The sequence below is a fragment of the Mobula birostris genome, chromosome 5 (assembly GCF_030028105.1).
Source record: "Mobula birostris isolate sMobBir1 chromosome 5, sMobBir1.hap1, whole genome shotgun sequence".
In the NCBI taxonomy this organism is placed as follows: Eukaryota; Metazoa; Chordata; class Chondrichthyes; order Myliobatiformes; family Myliobatidae; genus Mobula; species Mobula birostris.
The window spans coordinates 125,655,076-125,676,779 of NC_092374.1; the positions used below are offsets into that span (position 1 = coordinate 125,655,076).

The window sequence follows — 21,704 nt, forward strand, 5'->3', positions numbered from 1 at the left end:
CAGAGAAGAGGCCATCACCTTGACATAGTGGTGTCAAGAAAACAATCTCTCCCTCAATGTCGCAAAGACAAAGGAGCTGGTTGTGGACTAAAGGAGGAATGGAGACAGGCTCACCCCTATTGACATCAATGTATCTGGAGTTGAGAGGGTGAACAGCTTTAAGTTCCTTGGCATACACATCATCAAGGATCTCATGTGGTCTATACATATTGGCTGTGTGGTGAAAAAGGCACAACAGCACCTCTTTCACCTCAGATGGTTGAGGAAGTTTGGTATGGGCCCCCAAATCCTAAGAACTTTCTACAGGGGCATAATTAAGAGCATCCTGACTGGCTGCATCACTGCCTGCTATGGAAATTGTACCTCCCTTAATCGCAGGACTCTACAGAAAGTGATGCGGACAGCCCAGCACATCTGTAGATGTAAACTTCCCACTATTCAGGACATTTACAAAGACAGGTGTGTAAAAAGGGCCCAAAGGATCATTGGGGACCTGAGTCACCCCAACCACAAACTGTTCCAACTGTACCATCTGGGAAATGGTACCACAGCATAAAAGCCAAGACCAACGGGCTCCGGGCCAACTTCTTCCACCAGACCATCAGAGTGCTTAATTCATGCTGACGCAACTGTAAATCTATGTTATATTGACTATCCTGTTGTACATACTACTTATCATAAATTACTATAAATTGCACAATGCACATTTAGACAGAGACGTAATGTAAAGATTTTTACTCCTCATGTATGTGAAGGATGTAAGTAATAAAGTTAATTCAATTACCCGGGACTTACCCTCTTCTTATTGCTACCATCAGGGTGGAGTTACAGGAGCCTGAAGGCACATGCTCAATGATTCCACCCTTCTGCCATCAGATTTCTGAATGGACATTGAACCCATGAACATTACCTCACTAATTTTTTTCTCTTTTTGTATTACTTATTTAATTTAACTTTGAAAATATATGTATGCTTCTTACTGTAATTTACAGTGTTTAAAATGATGTATTGTAATGTACTGCTGCCACATATCAACAATTTTCACAACATATTGCAGCAATATTAAACCTAATTCTTAATAAATGTGCCCTTTTCACACTGGCAGGCTGTGATTAATACATCATCACAGGGATCAGTGCTTGAGCACTAAATATTCAAAATCTTTAATAACAATTTGACTGAGAGGATCAAATGTAATAATTCCAGGTTTTATGATGACACAAAAACTACATGGGTAGCAATGAGGATGCAAAAAAAGTCTTTCAACTGGCCTTACCTATGGTTAAATTTGGTAACTTCAATTAGTTTGCATTGGGGTTGCATAGGCAATGAAAATAAAATAATTTCTTTGATACTGATATAAAGCAGCCCACGATACACTGTCTTAAATTAGGACAGCTTCGAAATACTAAATCCAGCCTTATGCTCCTGCCTGAGAGTAAGAGGGAAAAAGTATCAATGTTTCCGGCTCCTGATGATCATTTGTAATCTTGAAATAAAAGCACCTTTGACATAAAAGCAGCAATGTTTGGCTTGGGACTTGTGGTAAGGCATATTAAAGGATAGAGAGGGTAAATTCAAAGGGAATGTGCAGGACAATTTATTCAGACAGTGCTGGGTGCCTGGAGTGCACAGTCATGGGCAAATAGGAGGGATATTTAAGGGGCTTGTAGAAATGCAGCAATGGGGGGGGAGTGGTGTGGATGTAGACATTGTGTAAACAGAATCTATTCTGATGAAGTGCTTTGAGAGGTTGGTCTTGGCCAGAATCAACCCCTGCCTAAGTAAGGACCTGGACCCACTGCAATTTGCCACAAAAATTGAACTGAATTGGAATGGAATAGAATAGAATTGATCTGACTTTACATGCTTCACATACATGAGGACTAAAAATCTTTATGTTACATCTCCGTCTAAATGTGCATTGTGCAATTTATAGTAATTTATGATAAATAGTATGTACAACAGGATAGTCAATATAACATAGATTTACCGTTGCGTCAGCATGAATTAATCAGTCTGATGGTCTGGTGGAAGAAGCTGTCCCGGAGCCTGTTGGTCCTGGCTTTTATGCTACGGTACCGTTTCCTGGATGGTAGCAACTGGAACAGCTTGTGGTTGGAGTGAATTGGGTCCCCAATGATCCTTCAGGCCCGTTTTACACACCTGTCTCTGTAAATGTCCTGAATAGACCATAACTATAAGACATAGGAGCAGAATTAGGCCATTTGGCCCATCGAGTCTGCTCCATATTCAATCATGGCTGATCCTTTTATTTCTCCTCCTCAATCCTATTTCCCAGCCTTCCCAGGCGAAGACGTGGCGAGATTTGGGTTCCTGGAGACCAGGTGAAGGCGTGGCAAGGCTTGGGTCCCTGGAGACCAGGCGAAGACGTGGCGAGATTTGGGTTCCTGGAGACCAGGCGAAGACGTGGCGAGATTTGGGTTCCTGGAGACCAGGCGACCAGGTTCTTCGAGGCTAGACGAGGACATGACAGGGCAAGGGTACTTCGAGGGGACTCCTGGGCAGGGCGCGGGACTCCACCCCACAGAGGCAAGGACGGAGAGGGATAGGCCCAACCGCAGGGTAACGGCAAACGGCCTGGCTTACCCGACGGAGGCAAGGGACAGGACCAACCGCAGGGTAACAGCAAATGGCCTGGCTTACCCGACGGAGGCAAGGGACAGAATCAACCACAGGGTAATAGCAACCAGCTTGGCTTACGCGATAGAGGCAAGGGACAGGAAGGGACAGAACCTACCGCAGGGTAACAGCAAACAACCTGGCTTACCCGACGGAGGCAAAGGACAGGAAGGGAGCTAGGTCCAGTGTGGATCCAAGCCTCAAGGCAGCCAGTAACCTTGGCAGGCTATGGAGCAGCCAAATCCATATCTCGATGACTGCACTAGCCTTCCACTGGTTGGTTGCTGCAAGGGGAGAATGACAAGACAACCCAGCAACCACACATGATTCCAGGGCCACTTATATTCCCAGCCCCAAGATGAGCATCAGGTGCTTATGGTTAAGTCCAACTGAAACAAAGGACAGCCGGAACACCCACGGACCGGACCGTGAACTGGAATATGGACTTTGGACTGGACCATGACAAGAAATTTCTCTACATCTCTGTTTTGAATAGACGCCCCCTCTATCCTGAGGCTGTGCTCTCTTGTTCTAGACCCTCCCACCATGGGAAGCATCCTTTCCACACCTACTCTGTCTAGGTCTTTCAACATTCGAAAGATTTCAATGAGATCCCCACACATCCTTCTAAATTCCAGTGAGTACAGACCCAGAGCCATCAAACATTCCTCATATGATAACCCCTTCATTCCTGGAATCATCCTTGTGAACCTCCTCTGGACCCTCTCCCATTCCATCACATCTCTTCTAAGATGAGGAGCCTAAAACTCTACTCAATACTCAAGGTGAGGCTTCACCAGTGTCTTATAAAGCCTCAGCATCACATCCCTGCTCTTGTATTCAAGACCTCTTGAAATGAATGCTAACATTGCATTTGCCTTCCTCACCACTGACTCAACCTGCAAGTTAACCTTTAGGGTGTTCTGCACAAGGACTCCCAAGTCCCTTTGCATCTCAGATTTTTGGATTTTCTCCCATTTAGAAAATAGTTCGGACAGTTATTTCTACTACCAAAGTGCATAACCATGCATTTTCCAACATTATATTTCATTTGCCACTTTCTTGCTCAAACTCCTAATCTGTCTAAGTCCTTTTGCATCCTACCTGTTTCTTCAACACTACCTGCCCCTCCACCAATCTTCATATCATCTGCAAACTTGGCAACAAAGCTATCTATTTCATCCTCTAAATCATTTATATACAGCATAAAACGAAGTGGTCCCAACACCAACCCCTATGGAACACTACTAGTCGCTGGCAGCCAACCAGAGAAGGATCCTTTTATTCCCACTCACTGCCTTCTTCCAGTCAGCCAATGCTCTAGCCATGTTAGTAACTTTCCTGTAATACCATGGGCTCTTAACTTGGTAGGCAGCCTCATGTGTGGCACCTTGTCAAAGGCCTTCTGAAAGTCCAAATATACAACAACCACTGCATCCTTTATCTATCCTACTTTCAACAGGTTCGTCGGGCAGGACTTTCCCTGAAGGAAACAATGCTGACTTTGTCCTATCTTGTCCTGTATCACCAAGTACTCCATTACGTCATCTTTAACAATTGATTCTAACATCTTCCCAACCACTGAGGTCAGGCTAACTGGGCTATAATTTCCTTTCTGCTGCCTTCCTCCTTTCTTAAAAAGTGGAGTGACATTTGCAAATTTCCAGTCCTTTGGCACCATGCCAGAGTCCAATGATTTTTCAAAGATCATTTCTAATGCCGTCACAATCTCTAAAGCTACCTTCTGTCCAAGACCTCTTTCAGAGTCGATGCCTCCAGAAGACACGGTACATCATTAAAGACCCCTCACACCCTCTCCATGAATTGTTTGTTCTTCTGCCATCAGGCAAACGTTACAGGAGCATCAAAACTAAAACCACAAGGCTACTAAACAGCTTCCTCCCACAGGCAGTCCGACTGCTAAATAGCTGCTCCATCTGACTCTGCTTTGAACACTTTTAACTTGCACTGGACACTTATAACTGATTTTAACTGACATGTGGCAGTTGTGTTTTACTAAATATTGTTAGGTTCGTTATTTAAAGTTGCATTTATTATGTTATGATTGCACTGCCCCTGAGAAACGCTGTCTCATTCTGCCCTGCACAGCTGATGGATGGTTAGAATGACAATAAAGTTTTCTGAATCTTGAACCTTGCAGAACCCTAGAGTGCAGTTCATCTGGTGTGGGTGACTTATGTACTTATAGATCTTTCAGCTTTTTGAGTACCTTCTCCCTTGTAATAGTAACTGCACCCACTTCTCTTCCTTCACACATTACAACATCTGGCACACTGCTGGTGTCTTCCACAGTGAAGACTGATACAAAATACTCACTTAGTTCATCTGCTATCTTCTTGTCCCCTATTATTATTTCTCCTGCCTCATTTTCTAGAAATCTTATATCTACTCTCATCTCTCTTTTATTTTTTACATATTTGAAAAAGCTTTTACTGTCAACTTTATTGTTTGCTAGCTTGCTTTCATATTTCATCTTTTCCCTTCTAATGATTCTTTTAGTTGCTCCCCGTAGGTTTTTTAAAAACTACACAATTCTCTACCTTCCCACTAATTTTTGCTTTGTTGTATGCCCTCTCTTTTGTTTCCACATTAGCTTTGACTTCCCTCATCAGCCATGGTTGTACTATTTTGCCATTTGAGTATTTCTTCATTTTTGGAATACACATGTCCGGCACATTCCTCATTCTTCCCAGAAATATACGCCATTGCTGCTCTGCTGTCAAGCTGCCAGCAACTCCTTCCAATTTACTTTGGCCAATTTCTCTCTCATACCACAGTAATTTCCCTTACTCCATTGAAATACTGCTACGTCAGTCTTTAATTTCTCTCTGTCAAACTTCGAATTGAACTCAATCATATTGTAATCACTGTTCCTAAGGGTTCTTTTACCTTAACTTAATCGCCTCTGGTTCATTACATAACACCCAATCCAGTATAGCTAATCCCCTAGCAGGCTCAATGAAAAACTGCTCTAAAACGCCATCTCTTAGGCATTCAACAAACTCACTCTCTTGAGATCAATTACCAAGCTGATTTTCCCAATCGATCTGCATGTTAAAATATTCCATGACTATCATAACATTGCCCTTTTAACATGCCTGACACCAAATGTTGTTGCGTGAATGAAATCTCCGGATAGAGTTACTAGTAGATATGAAGCAGCTTCTTGATTCGACAAAACAAGGCATCATATGGAGACGTATTCGGTGGAAAGGTCTGCTGGCCCAGCGCAGGGCTCAGTATTTATTTGCTAAACACAAAGGACAATTCCATATTTACTAAGTGTAGATAATGCTTTCTTTGAAACTACATGCAAACTTCACACCTACTGATTCACATTCATCCCACAGAAGCCAGCATCATCTGTGGACTGAGATTAACAGCTTTTAGGAAATGCATTGTTCCAAATTAAATCCCCAATACATTTTCAAAGAACAGAAGACTGGTAGCCAAAGCCATTCTATTTCCTGTTGTAATCTGTGGTCCACCTCCTAGTTACTGTTGGGAGGCCTGTATATAACTGCCATCAGAGACCTTTTACCCTGCTTTTTATTAACTCAACCCACAAGGATTCAACATCTTCCAATCCTATGTCACATGCTTCTACAGATTTGATGTTATTCTTTACCAGTAGAGCCACACTCCCCCTCTGCCTACCTTCCTATACCACCGATACAACTTGTAATCTTGGACATTCAGCTCCCAACTACAACCATCCTTCAGCCACAATTCAGTGATGGCCACAACATCATACCTGAAGAGTGGGAAGTTCACATCTACAGATGCGCTGGTCTGTCCGCACCACTCTCTGTAGAGTCCTGCAATTGAGAGAAGCACAGTTCCCATACCAGGCAGTGATGCAGCTCGTCAGGATGCTCTCAATTGTGCTCCTGTAGAAATTTCTTAGGATTTGGGGACCCACATCAAACTTCTTCAACTGCCTGAGATGAAAGAGGTACTGTTGTGTTTTTTTTCACCACACAGCCAGTATGTACTTGAGGTCTACAGTGAATGCAATCATGTGTTATTGGGTTAGTAATAATCCATAGCATTGCATGGCCTGCTAGATCAACACTTATTTCCATTTATTCAACATCTATTTCCATCTTTAATATCTCTATTTTTCCCTTTCAGTGTTCTTTTGAAGATCCTGACCTGGAGCTACATGCTGACTACGGTTCTTTGTGGGAATAGGACCCACTCTCGGGGTTTCACAACTAGCTGTTGTTCGGCACGCCAAGGGCTCGGCCTAAGAGTTTAGCTTGCCTTTGGAGGCGTAGGATCTTGGGGCTCTGGAGACAGGCAGATCGAAAGTCAGTGTCACGGCAGGAGATCCGTGTGTCATCAGGGGAGTCGTAATATCTAAGGCTGTATGCCCAGAGACCCGAGATCTTTGGAGACAGAGCTTGAAAAAAGCAACAAAACGGACTTTTAACATCGTAAACCAATGGGTTGTTTGTCACGTCTCCCTGCTTGCTGGGAAAACGGGGACATCTGTTTTTTGGTAGAAATGGTTAAAACTAGTGACTGATGGGATATTTGACCATTCTGGGACAGTTGGGTTTAAGATTGCTGATGCATGTCGAGAATAACCTTGGATGATAAACACAGTACCAGGAACTCCAATTAATAAGATACCAGGCCCCTGGAACCGGGAGGGAGGATGCGTCTGGGGGTAAGTTATGAGCCCTGGTAACAGGGAACAAAGAAGACTGTTAGACTCGCGTTGAGAGAATAATTGACATGTCTTTTAAATGATTGATCTTGTACTGACCATGGGATACCAAACAAGGTTATGTGAAGTTGTTTGTCTTGCTGTATAAATATGAGCTCCGTACAACCTAAAATTGAAGTTCTGGTGGTGGTGGAGACTGCTGCAGACTCTCCATGATATCATGTTAATAAACTCTTGAAACAAAACTTGAAATCACGCTGGTGTTCTTAGTTAGTGTTTCCACGACATCTTTCTCCCTTATTAGGGAGAGAGAGAGCCTGTGGTATGTCGAATTCCGGGTGAACAATGTAGTCTTTGGGGTAACTGTAAGTGCTATTGCTTTGCTCACGCTTGAGTGCTCGGTAGCAGGTGCTGATGCTTTTTTTTGCCAGTGGGGAGAGGGGAAATTGTTGCTTGCTGCCGCTTATGCGTGGGACGGAGGGGAGCTGGGGGGGGCTTTGGGGTTCTAACATTTAACTGTCATTCTTTCTTTGGGGCACTCCTCTGTTTTTGTGGATGGTTGCGAAGAAAAAGAATTTCAGGATGTATATTGTATACATTTCTCTGACATTGAATATACCTATGAAACCTTTTACAGTATCTGTGACTTTGATAGCTATTTAGATTTTCAGAACCATGCGGATTAATCTTATTTTGCAAGAAACACGATGGAGAAAACAAAGTTACAAAGTACTCTCATGATTGTTTCTGAAACAAAATATAGATAGATAGGTAAACAAACAAACAAGAGATACATTAGCTGTCCCTTCCAGCCCAACTAGCCAGCATCACTTAATAACCTACTAACTGGTACGTCTTTGGACTGTGGGAGGAAACCAGAGCACCCAGAGGAAACCCACGCGGTCACGGGGAGAATTGTACAAACTCCTAAAAGAAAACAGCAGGAATCGATCGCTGGTCATTTGCGCAGTAATAACGTTATGTTAAGAGCAACTCTACCAAACTGCAAAATCCAGTATCACACAGATTACACTAACAAACAAATTTTCAAACTTTCCAATGATCTTATGAATGTGAAAAGTAACCAATGAGGTCTATAATCTATAGCGGTTCACAGATACAGGGACGTTTCTCCGTTCTCCTGGGAATTACACAACTACTGTAGGGTGGTGTCAGATAGCAACTGGAGGCGTTACGTGGAGCAACACTGCCTTTGAAGTGTAAAACGCTGAGGATGAGTGCAACAAAAGAACAATGATAACCCCGTTGGCCAACACTCATTTATTCCTCCATGAGGCTTTTCCCATGGTGGTTGCTCACATGTCCAGGCGCTGTGCCATCTAAGAGTCTAACCAGCTAGACTGCCTGCCTCTGTTCCAGATGTCCTCTCGGGAAGCACACGCTAATGGAGGAATTGGAGTGCATCGTCATCGATATCCAGCATAACACCTTAATACATTTTACGTTTTATTTTAGAAACTGCAGTGCAGAAAAAAAGGAACACTGTTCCAAACCTGTGCCTCTACACAGACTGAAATAATCTCTCCCATTCACTCCGTCAAAGAGTACAGTACCAGACCCGGGTAAACTGAGGAAATGGCTCCCTCTCAGGGATTCTAATTTATCTCCCCCATCACACGCACCCGTTCTCTTTGTTCAACAGACCTAGAGTCGGATCGCTTCCTAACACTTAAACCCGTGGTAAGCATTTTCGTTAAATATCTGTTTACGAGCTTTGAGAAATGTGTCCATAATTTCTCACCTGCACGGATCCTAACCAGCTATATTGATGTTTGGCTTTCAATTGCTCTCGGTACCCTTTGCTTCGAATTTTAAGAGCAGAAAATAAACTCAGAAGTTTGTGTTTGCATAAAAAAGCCGCAAAAACCTACAAACCTACCTAACCGGTGTATGGGAAATTTCGAGCTGGAGGTAGAAAATAGTAACGTATAACCTTCTGGTTACATCCTGCGCCAGAATGTCCAGTCTTGAAATCTAATAAAAATATTTTAAAACTCGGTCTGCTTTTCAATGTATATATTATTCTCGAACCCTTTCCTTCGTAAAGGAAAGCAACGTGTTGCGTTTAAAGCCAATGTACTGGCATTGAAAAAAATATACCGTATTTCGACAAGAGACAGCTAGTCGAGGAATCTTATTACTCTGAATGTTGATTTGGCTCAGCTCCTGACTCGGCAGGATGACAAAAATGTAACGTAGGAATAAACAGAACGCTAGCTATTGTGTTTTCAGGCTGGTCTAATAATAACCACGATGCAATAACTTTAACGATCTTTATTGCTAATACTTTGGAAAAAGTAGCAACTTCTTGATATTACGTTTGAGTAACAACAACACTTTCTTGAGGTAGCAACATTCCAATGTTCAGCACCAATCCCAAACATGTTTTGCAATCATTTCCTTCCAGTCATCAGATTCCTTTAATATTATCTTTATCGTAAATCTGGCATTTCCCGGCCCTCTCGCTCAGCCAATCCACTTCCACGAGTGTAAATCACAGTTCCCTGTGAAGGGATCACGTGAATGTCAATCACATTCACGGCTATCAAGTTCGGTTGAATTTGTCCGGTTAACATGACGACGCGGGGACACACACACACACACACACACACACACACACACACACACACACACACACACACACACACACACAAAGCCCCTCCCCATTATTGCCGGAAGGTGATTGGTCCGCTTCCAATAATAAACGCGCCTTTTGTCGACGATCTCGGGACGGAGCGAGCATGTCAATCAGAGTGACGTAAGGCGCAAGCAAGTCATTGAATGGTTTGATGCGAGTGTCAATCAAGACCACGGCCCCTTCTCTGATTGGGAGGCGAGCCTCCCTTCGTTAAAAAAAATCTCCAGGGTGAGTGTAAAGGGGGTGGGGGGAGGAAACAAAAACAAGTCAACGCCATTTTGGACTTAGGCCTACTTTGCTAATTATGAATTCCGGGAGACTTCGAGTACACCATTCCCATGAAAGGAGCTGAGGATTTGTACCGTGGCTTTTCTTCCATCCTTCCTCATCCATTTATACGAATTGCGTTTTTTTTTTGTTTTCACGGTGTTTGATCGACGCAACTAATTCTGTTGATTTTTTAAAAAAAAGAATAACCAAAGTGTGAGCTGCTCAAATTCCTATCTTTTGTGAATGAAGTTGCCCACTGAGGAAGAAAAAGGTGGATCGCAGCCAGTAACTAGTCAGGAGACGTGGTGGAGTCGCAAAGAATTTTCTCTGCTTTGGAAGCGAAACAGCGAACGTTGTTATTTCAATTAGTCTATTTTCTTAAAGCTGTCCAAAAACTCGAACCATGGGAGCTGGTACCAAGCTTGCGTTTGTTGTATTTTTGATATCGTGCTCTTCGGGTAAGTAGTTTGGACTGGTGGAGATTTCATTTTAATTAATCGGTTGCTTATAAATGTTACAAATAAGGGATTTTATCCCTTTTGGTTGCTAATATCAATGTCCTAGTTTTAGTGCAACGTGATTGCTGTTCAATGAGTAAATTCTGTCAAATTGTGGCGTACATGTGCGAGTTTTTGAAGCGCGGTGTTTGTGTGTTTTAATGATATGCATCCTCTATAGCTCAAAATGACTGTTCGTTGCCGGCAAATTTACTAAATGAGCACTGATATTTCGGTTATGCCAAATATATCTGAGAATAGTTGTTCTTATTCACAAAACGGTTCTGTTTTTGGTCATTGCCGTATTATCCATAAGAATACCCACCGTGCTTTCATAACCTGCTAAAGACAAATCTTTTTCCCATCACGCTGTCATCGATCTTCCTGATGGGTCTCATTGCAGAGTGAAGCATTTGATTTTTAATATCCAACATGCATTCTCATTTGATAAGGAACGCATTCGATCAGTTCTGTTTCATTGGTTATCAACATCTTCTTGCTTAATATTGGACTATCTACGGTTATAACCATTTCCTCTCCTTATTGAAACCCTATTCTGAAAAGTTTATATTTTTCCAGCCCCCCCCCCCGAGTGTAATCATTTTATGATTACTCGAGTTGTAAAATTTGATTGAGAGGAAGTGTTACAAAGCGTTTAGAGCTCCTCCTAGAAACTGCACTTTTACTAAAACCACATTAAAAATGTTATAATTATTTTAAATAAGTTAGTCTTCGGTATATTAGATGGTTTCTTCTTTTCATTAAAGGGATTTGTGCTGTTGTTCAAAGAAAGCTTCTCACGACCCGCATTGCAACTGGTCAGAATTAATTCATTGTTAATTTTAATATTTCAATAATTTTGCTTTGTAAATATCGCACTTTTTTCTGCTTAAAACGTGTGTTATGGTCTCGATCTGTCGTAGCGTAAACAGTCAAGGTTTTTTGTTGAATTTTATTAGGTCAGTGCTGAATGGGTGCAATGCCCCATTTGTATCAACATGTTTCATGTGTACATTAAATGCAAAAGAAATTGATGAGACGAAAGTCAGTATCAATACGCCGTTTAATGTTATATTCCCGGTACTTTTTTTTTGCTTCTCTGTAGTCCATTTGATCACTATTTGGAAGTACTTTTGAATCCCTAATTGTAAGACGATAGCCATAAATCCTTAAGAATTCCAGTTCCTGGCGTCTGCCAAAGAGATGAAGCCTCTGCAGTGTTTAGGGACGGGTCCACGCTCGGAAGAAAGCGTGGTTAAAACTAATTGTAGATGCTGACAGCGCACAAAATATCGCACGGATGCAATATTACAATATTTTAACTTTTAAAAATGGGCGTATCTGACTGCAACAGCTATTGAAGATTATTCCATTATTTGCGTGAGATCTAGAACATTTTTTGAAATACAAAGATAAATGTAAAATCACTACAAAACGAGGGGAGCCAAGTTTTTAGCGATCTGGATTTGCTTGCAATTCCAGTAGATTATTTGATTTATGGAAGTAACAATATCGTGTCCAGGTTGTCAGACCAAAACGATGATGATTTCCACACTTGTAGTTATTGAACTGAACAAAAAATTTACATTGGAAGTTTATGTTAATTATTATCTGTTTCATTCCACTTTTTAATGTTGGAGAACAGTTGTAACTTTTCGAGGTGGCGTATGCATAAATACTGTTTCGATTTAGGCCCTTCTGTTATACCTGGACAGTTTAAATATATAGCTTTTCGCTTGAGTAACGAAAATAGTAGGCCGCAGTTTTGATTTTAACTGAAAATTTGAAACGGAATATTCTGTGTAATTGATAATAAAGTTTGCATTATGTAGGGAGGGAGGGAAAGCAGGTCAGAGACATTTTAGTGCTTATGAAACGGATTCATTGCGTTGCATCATTTAATCTGGTTTACTTCGATAGCACTCTAAATCTGATCGACGAGTTAAGTGTCCGTGATTTACACTTTATGTAGATATTGTTTATCAGTGTTTAAATTGCTGTTAAACTTCTATGCATGTGCATTACATCCAGTTATTTTTAACTTGATTTAGTTGGCGTCTGGTGTTTTCCTGTATCATGTACCAGTTTTGAAAGATTCTTTGGCTCTGCTCTTGAATGAACGTGGAAATTTTAACTAAAGTTAGTCAGGTATATGAATGCAATTATGATATTGTGGTACCTTCGTGCAAATTTTCGTGTGAGTAATTAAAATCAGATCAAACTATATCCATCATGTTTATCTTTGTAATGAATGGCATTCTGTTTTAAAGCAACTTTAGTTACTGAAACTTCAAACTACACAGTTGAAATGGTGTCAAATTATGGCTCGCCAAGTAATGAAAGATGTGTTTGCACACTTTTCTATCTGTTGCAATTTATTGTATTACAAAACTCATAATGTTTTAAACTAAACTGATTAAGTACTTGTTTTGCCTCGGCATCTAATTTGTTTGAGTGGGAGAATGGGTAGCGTGTTGTGAAATTCTTATCAATGTAATTACAACAGTTGTCATAAGGAGTTAGACTAACAGATCTATAACTATCCATGGTAGTAGATACTTGTGTTCATCAAACATTGTTTGCTACCAGTTCCATTGCACGTATTAGTAATTTGCCTTTAGGGTTGGCTTTAGTTATGTCCTTGAAAAAGAGCTGTGTTTAGACTATAGTAGATTACCGTTAATCAGGGCAGCCACTTATTTCAGACAACTTTAAAGAACAAAAACTAATTGAGAAAATAGCCAGGATTCCCTTTGTTTATTTGGGACACTGTGTTGCTTAATTGGGACAGATACTGTTGCTGAAACAGTAGAAACAGTTAGAAAACTAGTGTCAGTCGCATGCCTGTGTGGCTAGTGGACACTACGCAGTGCTTAGAGCAAGCAGTTTCTAAGTAGAGATAGTTGCTTGTGTTTCTGTTCAAAAAGCAGTGATTTTTGTCACTGATAGTCAGCAAGAAATGAGCAGTAAGACAATTCAGAACTGTTCTTGCTCACTGCGGTTTCAAGCATTGAGGCTTGGAGGTGCCAGAAACTGCTGGGAGTGAAAATGAAACAATGTCACTATTTCAAGTTAGGAACTACAAAGAATTTGAAGGTATCAACAATCATCTCGAATGTTACAATGAAAATTAAGATTTGGACGATGCATTCGTTGAAAGCATTATATGAAGAGAGTCTGTACTAGATGTCTGTGCCTGTTCATTTACAGTTAACCAAAAGAACACTGTAGTGTGCTCACCTTCTATAACTGTTATGAATTAATACAATTTTATAGTACTGTAGTAGTATTGGTACTGTTCTAATTTGTTCTATATTTCATTTAATTACCTAGTTTGTTACTCATTTAAATGGTAGGTTGTCTTTTTTTATATGCTTTTTAAACTATTTCAATGAAACTTTGGCTAATTTGGGTAGCTGCTTAATTGGTCCAAAATTGTAGTGGTCCCCATGTGTCCCAATTAACTAGAATCCACTGTATTTAATGTTTACTTGTGAAATCTGAATTCAAATCATCCTAGTAAACTTCTTTTTTGCCCCTGCAGTCTGAGAGGTTTCCCAACTGCATTAGTAAAGTAACACACAAAAGTGCTGGAGGAACTCAGCAAGCCAGGTAGCATTTAAGGAAAAAAGTATAGTCCACTGTACTTTATTCCATAGCTGCTGCCTGGCCTGCTGAGTTCCTTCAGCATTTTGTGCATGTGTTGCTTGGATTTCTAGCATCTGTAGTTTCTCTCTTGTTTGCATTCATAAAGTATTCAATATAAAATCCAAAAATATCCCATATTTGATATGAAGTCAGAAATAAAAGTATGTAATCCACTGTTATAGAATTACATGATGAAATTCAAATTATAAACTTTTTTAGAAAAAAACAAAACTCGTAAAAAGTGTAGTCAGTGGAGAATTGCAGTGATCTTGCAGTGCCGCTGTCTGAACTGTGATGGAAACCTATACCAATTCTGTCTGCCTTCCTTTATTGTGGAGAGGTCCTATAATGTGTCAAAGGATTAAAATTGAGAGAGAATCTGTCACTAATTTAGAATGATGTATTCACAATTCAGTGGAAGTTCTTAATAAAAATGCACTTCTAAACTTTAAAGGTTGTGGCTTGCAGTTTCAATTTTTTAAATTAAAGATCTAGTTTCTCTTTTTTATGTATATTTTCAATTTTGACACTCTTCTCCAAAATGAGTTTCTTCCTAATCAATACTCATTAGTCCAACTAGACATTGCATACAATTCAAATTGTCCATGTGGAGGTTTTTGTGTGGGATACAACTTTTGACATCAGAAATGGCAAACTCTGTCCAGAACAAACGTGCAATATTAATGCAGAACAAGCTGAATTACAACAATGACTGCGCTTCAAAAAAAATTTGCATATGCTCTGAAACATATTGCAGTGACCGAAGCCCATGAAAGGTACTACTTAAGTGTAAAATAATAGTGATGGCAATTAAAACATTTTGTTGACTGTAAAGGCTCAAGGTTCTAGAATTTCAAAAACCCTTGTCTCTAGTCACAATGTCAAGAAGCTTTGAGAATTTTGTCACAAGACTGTGACTGTATAAACCTAATCTTTTAGTATTGACTGGCCTTGATTTCAAACTTGCCTTTCTCTCCTGTGTCCTTTCAGGCCCTTTCAGCTCGTCTGTAAGATCCACCTATCGCTTTGAGCTGCTTACGACTGAAATATTGAAGTTGCATCTTTCTATGATTTAGCAGCTTTCTATGATTCTTATGAACTGATATTAGTAGTGCTTGTCTCTCTTAAATCCTGTTGCTGCTGCTTGCATAACTCTTCAGGCCTTCATTCTACTAGCCCATTTTCAAACTCCCATCTGTAGGCCTTGAACATGTAACCTCCAACATTTCCTCTACTACAGCAGTATGGGAACTGCTCCAAAGTAAACCAGTAATGGCATCCTGTATGATTGTGATGAAATTAATTTATCCCTGCACTTTCTAAGACAATATCAATTTCCTCTGGTACAGCAAAATAGGATTTCACTTGTCTATTAGCATGGTTGTCATAGCTGGCATCTTTTCACAAGCTGTCATTATTAGCTCTGGTGCCCTAAAGAATTTGACTGTGGTCGGCTTTCTTATGTACACGCACTGTCAGCAGTATTATCCAAAAGTATATTTTTCATGTGTGCTAATGGTACCCAGATTTAACCTTCAATTGTTTCTCATGACCCTTCTGCAATCTTTCCAAATTATCAGACTGCTTGCTTATTAAATTCAGCACAGGATTTTGGACATGTCTTTCAAAGGAACACTGAGTATATTAAAATAGGGGTTTTTTGCCCCCGGAACAAACTTTGTGCCCTAAACACTGACTTGCTCCATCCCTATGAATGCAAAAGAGCCGGTGTGTTCACAACCTTGGTGTTAATTTAACACCAAGTTGTTTCAAAGCTAACACCTGTGCCATCACTAAGAGTATGTTTACCATCAGTATAACGTTGCCTGGTCCTGCTCTGAGTATCTTTTCCTGAATCGCTTTCCATGCCTTTGCTTCTAGCCTTGCTTATTCAAAAATTGCCCCCTTTCTATGCTTTTATAGCTTCATAGCTTCCCTCATTCAAAATCCAAAACCAGTGCTTTCAATCGCACCAAATTCCCCCATCAACTCAATGCCTTGGTTGTAAAATGACCATTCCTGTTTTCAGATCAAGTCATTGGCTCTTTGTCACTTTCAGATCTGTAGGTAGCTGTGGTCCTTTAATTTGATTTCTGTTTATAATAGCCAAGTCTTCTGTGCAAAGCTTTTTATGTGTTCCAACATCTTTAGTGGCTTATCACTTTTTTTTGTTAGCTAATACTGCTTTGTTCCTTGAACGCCGTATGCATGTTGAACGGTTTGCTCAATAGTTAAATATTGTTGAAAAATGCTATACAAGTACAGATCTATTTTCTCTATTGCCTTTGGTATAAATCCAGCAGAGTAAACAATTGATTGCAATAGAACATTCTAGAAAATCCTCAAACCCAAAATGATTTGCATTTAAACTACTAACATGCACAGTATATAGGTTAAATTCCCTCCTTCATGAATTTTAGGAATGGAATTTTATGTTTCAGTAGCAACTTGTATTTTAGATAGTCTAAGCTGCAAAAGTAAAGGTGTTTTTTTTCCCACCCTATTGTGTTACTTGGTGATCTTGTTTCACAACTGTAGGTGAGCATTAGCTCATGGTGGAAGTGGCTAAAGGAGCAAGTATCAAATAATGTTGACCATTTTGTAAATGAAAGAGGAACAGCAGCTGCTAGTAACTGAAAATGTTAGAACTTTCGGCAGGCCAGGTAGGATTTGAGGGAAGAAAAACAATTAAACTTTGAAGTAGAGGAACTTTCTCTTTCTGCAAATGTGTTTTTGGAACATTTTTCTTACGCTGGCAGTTCTTGTCGCATCTACTGAGATACAGAAGAAAAACTTTGTTTTGCATGTAATCCTTGCAGGTAATTTTAAAATGTATACATTGAGGTAATAATGTAGTGGAATGCAGAATGTAGTGCTACAATTAGAGAGAAATTGACATGCAGGTAGACAGTAAAGTGCAAGGACCATATCCAGTTAGATTATGAGGTCAAATGTTCAGAATCAGATTTATTATCATTGAAATGTCATGAAATTTGATTTGCAGTAGTGTGTGCAAGACACAAAACTTATGATAATCTACAAGTATAATTAGTGCAAAAGAGGAATAACAAAGTAATGTTCATTGGTTCATGGACTGTTCAGAAATCTGACGGTGGAGTGGAAGAAGTGGTTCCTAAAGCATTGAGTGTGGATCCTCGGGCTCTTGTACCTCCTCCCCAGTAGTAGTAGCGAGAAGGTATGTCCCATATAGTGAGGGTCCTTAGTAATGGGTGCCACATTCTTGAGACACTGTCTTTTCAAGATGTCCTCAGTGGAGGGGAGGGTGTTCTCATGATGGAGATGGCAGAATTTATAACCCTCTACAGCATCTTTTGATCCTGCATGTTGGATGTTTCATAGTAGGCAGTGATGTAGCCAATTAGAATACTCTCCACCATACATCTGTAGAAATCTACATGAATCTTTGATGACATACTGAATCTCGTTAAACTGCTCATGAAGTAGAGCTGCTGCTGTGCTACCTTTGTGATTATATCAATGTCTTGGGCCCAAGATGGTCCTCTGTGATGTTGATACCCAGGAACTTGAAGCTGCTCACCTTTTCCACCACAGATCCTTCAAGGAAGACTGTTGTGTGTTCTCCCAACTTCTTGAAATTCAGAATCGTATCTTGGGTCTTGCTGATTTTGAGTGTAAGCTTGTGGCAATACCATTTAACCAGCCAGTCTATTTCACTTGTTGTCATCTCTTCTTCAACAACGTTGATGAATTATACATGGTGTTTGTGCTGTGAGTTTAGAGAATGTAGAGTAGTGGCATAACAATATAACCTTGAAATGTGTCAGTGAGGAGAAAATGCTATTACTGATCTTCAGTGTGCAACAGTCTTATAAAAGTGGGATAGAAGCTGGACGTACATGCTTTAGGCTTTTGTATCTTCTGCTCAGTGGAAGGGGGAGCAGATAGAATGTATGGCGTGGAAGGAATCTACTGCCCTGAGGTACATTGCATACAAAGCCAAGTTGGGAATTGAATTCCTTCTCAAATATCACCTGAGCATCGGAAGCTTTCTTCTGGAGTTTTAAGGATTTTTCATGAGATACTTTGTGAAACTTCAGAAAGTTAAGTAAAATACAGATTAAATTCAATACAGAATCATGTCAAGCCTGAATATACCAATTATTGATTATTCTCATGATCAGCGTTAAACAAGTTGAGACACACATGCAACATTCTATAGTCATGGACTAGAGTGAAAAAGGGGCGCAACATTAGCCTAATAATGATAAACATAATACTTCCTTTATTTACATCTACCAAATATTTACCGATATTAAGATAACTTAAAACTCACAGGTATTGCTGTTTCAAGGGCAAATAAAGAGTGGATGGAGATGGATGTCTTTCTACTGTGTTTGCTTCAAGTCAAAATCCAAATTGACCCGTGCAGGGAATGATGTGGGGTGGAGAAGCTTACAAACAGCAAGTGATGTTTGCGCAAAATAAACTACATACAACATGAACGGCACCTCTAGAAGCAGAACGCTCTCTGCTTGACGTCTGTGATGTCAAACTCAACTACTGAAACTAAATATCAAATCCTCATTTCATTAAGTCTGTGGGAAAAGAATGGATGGTTTCAGAGACTGGTCTAAAAAAAAGTCTTACTATGCCATCTTTAATGTTCTCTCTTCAATTTTCCTAATTTTCCCATCTTCACTCGAAGATTTGTGTGACTAACCCTAATAGTTTTCCCATTTTCTCCGACTCTGGAGATTGGTAATGTTCTCTCTCCACCACTTTAGCCAAAGGGTTTTGGCCAAACTCTGGACCTCCCTCCCTTCCTGTCTGTATTGGTTAGCATTGTTAAAGTGACCTAGCGCAACAGGAGGAGCAGAGCAGGCATCAATATATGATGCTCGTCTGGATATGTACAGACTGAAGTTTACAGTAGCTGTAACCTCAGCCATGAAGGTTGTCAGGATTTAGCATGTGAGCTTCAAAGGCCCACTTTAAGGAGCATTGCATTGAAAATCCGACATGTGATGCTAGTTGTCCTTTCCTAAGAATCATCCTCTATGTGAAACTAGGTGGGGTGGGGGGGGGGTTTGAAAATCCATGTTTGACTTTGATTGGAAAGATAGTTACTCACATAGTTGTCTTTGCAGCATATGGGATCAATTTGAAGCTCTCTACCAGCTCCAGTGAAATTGGTCCCATGGTCAGACCTTAACTGCGTCACTGGTCCCCTGATTGTGAAGAGACAGCAGAGGGCATTGATGAAGCTGAATGAGTCCATTTATTTGATCACTTTGATGCGAATAGCGTGTGTGCTCGTGCATGTAAAAATAACAGCCCAATGTTTAGAATTTGCATGACCCTCGTGTTTTCTGTGAATTGATGGACTATGGGCCAAACACCTCTAAACTCACATGCTTAAACGCTGGGTCTGTGTTCAAATGAACCTTATGTTCCTGCTGTCTACCTCACAGCTTGTGATGTGTCACACAAATGTAGCCTAGGCTACTGATTGTTTGCTTTCCTCCAACAATCCGTAAACCTGCTGCTCTTACAGCTCCTTAGTAAAATGTCGGCCATGATGACATTCTTTTCCATGGTAAAATCTGATGGGCCAAAAGGTTACATGATGCTTACCCAAGATGATGAATGAATGAGTTTCCTCAGAAGTGAGTTGTGCCTTCTTAATATGTCCTCCAATGCACTGTAGCCCCTCAGATCCAATAAAGGGACAACATTTGCCAAGGAGACTTTGCTTTGTGAGAAGTTCCTGCTTTGTGATTTCTTTTCATACACCTGTCTTCGAACAAGAAGAATTCTAACCTCTAGCAATTCAAGCACTCTGTGCTGAGAGGTTGCCTACAAATGTGCCGAGCTCTGAAATGACTTAGGTGCCCATCCTTCAGGACGTTAGTCTTAAATGCAATGATAGTGGTCTGATGAGCACCGTCGTGGCAGGCTGTGATCCAACCCAGGTCCAGTCATTGGGCATAAGGTGTGTCGTGCTGACTGTTGTGCTGTTCACATACCTTATGTGCGCAGATAGTGTCTCTGCCCAGCAACAGGAGAATCTCAGTGGAAGAGTGAAGTAAGGGGATTTTGTCAACGATGTCCTTCAGATGTGAACAACTGTGTGCGGCTTAATGGGTTGGGATTTCATCCCTGTTGTTGGGACTACAATTGAAGTCAATGAGAGTCGGCAGGGGTAAGCAGACAACACACATCAAAGTTGCTGGTGAACGCAGCAGGCCAGGCAGCATCTGTAGGAAGAGGTGCAGTCGACGTTTCAGGCCGAGACACTTCGTCAGGACAGCAGACCTCCACTTTATTGACTCCGCAACAAATCTATTGGCTTTGTTTCCAGTAACTTCTGAAGTTTCTTTGGAACGTACGGGGAAGTATCTATATCTGATGGATGCTCAGCTTGGTCCCCGCGTGTTCTGCGGATGTGCTGGAACCAGTAGCCCAAGGTGTTGGCCCTGAATTTACAGCTGTATCTGGGTCTAGTTCTTCCGGTGTGTCAATAGTTTCTTGGCTCGGTTTCCTGGAGACCACCGCTGCTTGCTGCACTGTGTGCCCATCCTTGTTCTGCAAGATATTGTTACTGTTCTCCAGTTCTCCTTGCCACCTGTACAGATTCTCCACCGCTATACGGATGATTGTCAAGTCCACAAGTGGACTGACTCTGCCTCAGGGTTTCTCTGGTCAGACTTAGCATCTCACTCAAATTATTGTCCAACAGCGATTTATCACCACAGCCTGGTGCAGCGAGGGAGGGCTGTGCAGTTGGTTCTGTGGTAGCTTCTGTGGAAAGATGAACTACTGATGCATTCCGTGCACTGTTCAGTGCTCTTATTAAGTGGTGAACACCTGTGTATTTTCAAATTGGGTGATTTTAAACACGTCTCACTTTCCACCTTAAATGATGGTTCATTTTTCTTTAGGTTTGAATCTGAAGCAGAGGATGCAAGTTCAGGAGGAGAACTGGGTGAAGATCTGATGTGAAGCATCACAGGAAACTGGTTCTTATCTTTGGTACTTTGATTTCATCCTCTGTTGAGCAGCCATGTCATATTAGAGGGCTTGCACCATTGGTCAGTTCTTCAGTCACCTTCTCAGAGATGACCACCATTGTCTAAGGCTGCTGCTTCATACACCTTTGACTCTGCTACGGGCAGCCTCAGCTTCGTGCTCCTCCTTGAGTGCATTCAGTGTAGCCTCTGTACGTGCTTTCTCCATTAGCATTTCGATTTCATGCTTGGCATGTGATGCTCTTAATTTTTGCCACTTCAGCCTTGGCACAGAGTCTGGC

General features: G+C 40.9%; 1 protein-coding gene across 1 annotated transcript in view; it reads left to right on the plus strand.

Moving 5' to 3' along the window:
• Positions 1–10,259: 10,259 nt before the first annotated feature.
• The window catches only part of acvr2aa (activin A receptor type 2Aa), a 146,878-nt gene continuing 135,433 nt past the window's right edge, over positions 10,260–21,704 (plus strand). The window contains exon 1 of the mRNA XM_072258626.1: positions 10,260–10,726. Coding sequence (XP_072114727.1) covers positions 10,672–10,726 — 55 coding nt within the window. The 5' untranslated portion in view covers positions 10,260–10,671. The remainder of the gene's footprint in view (positions 10,727–21,704) is intronic.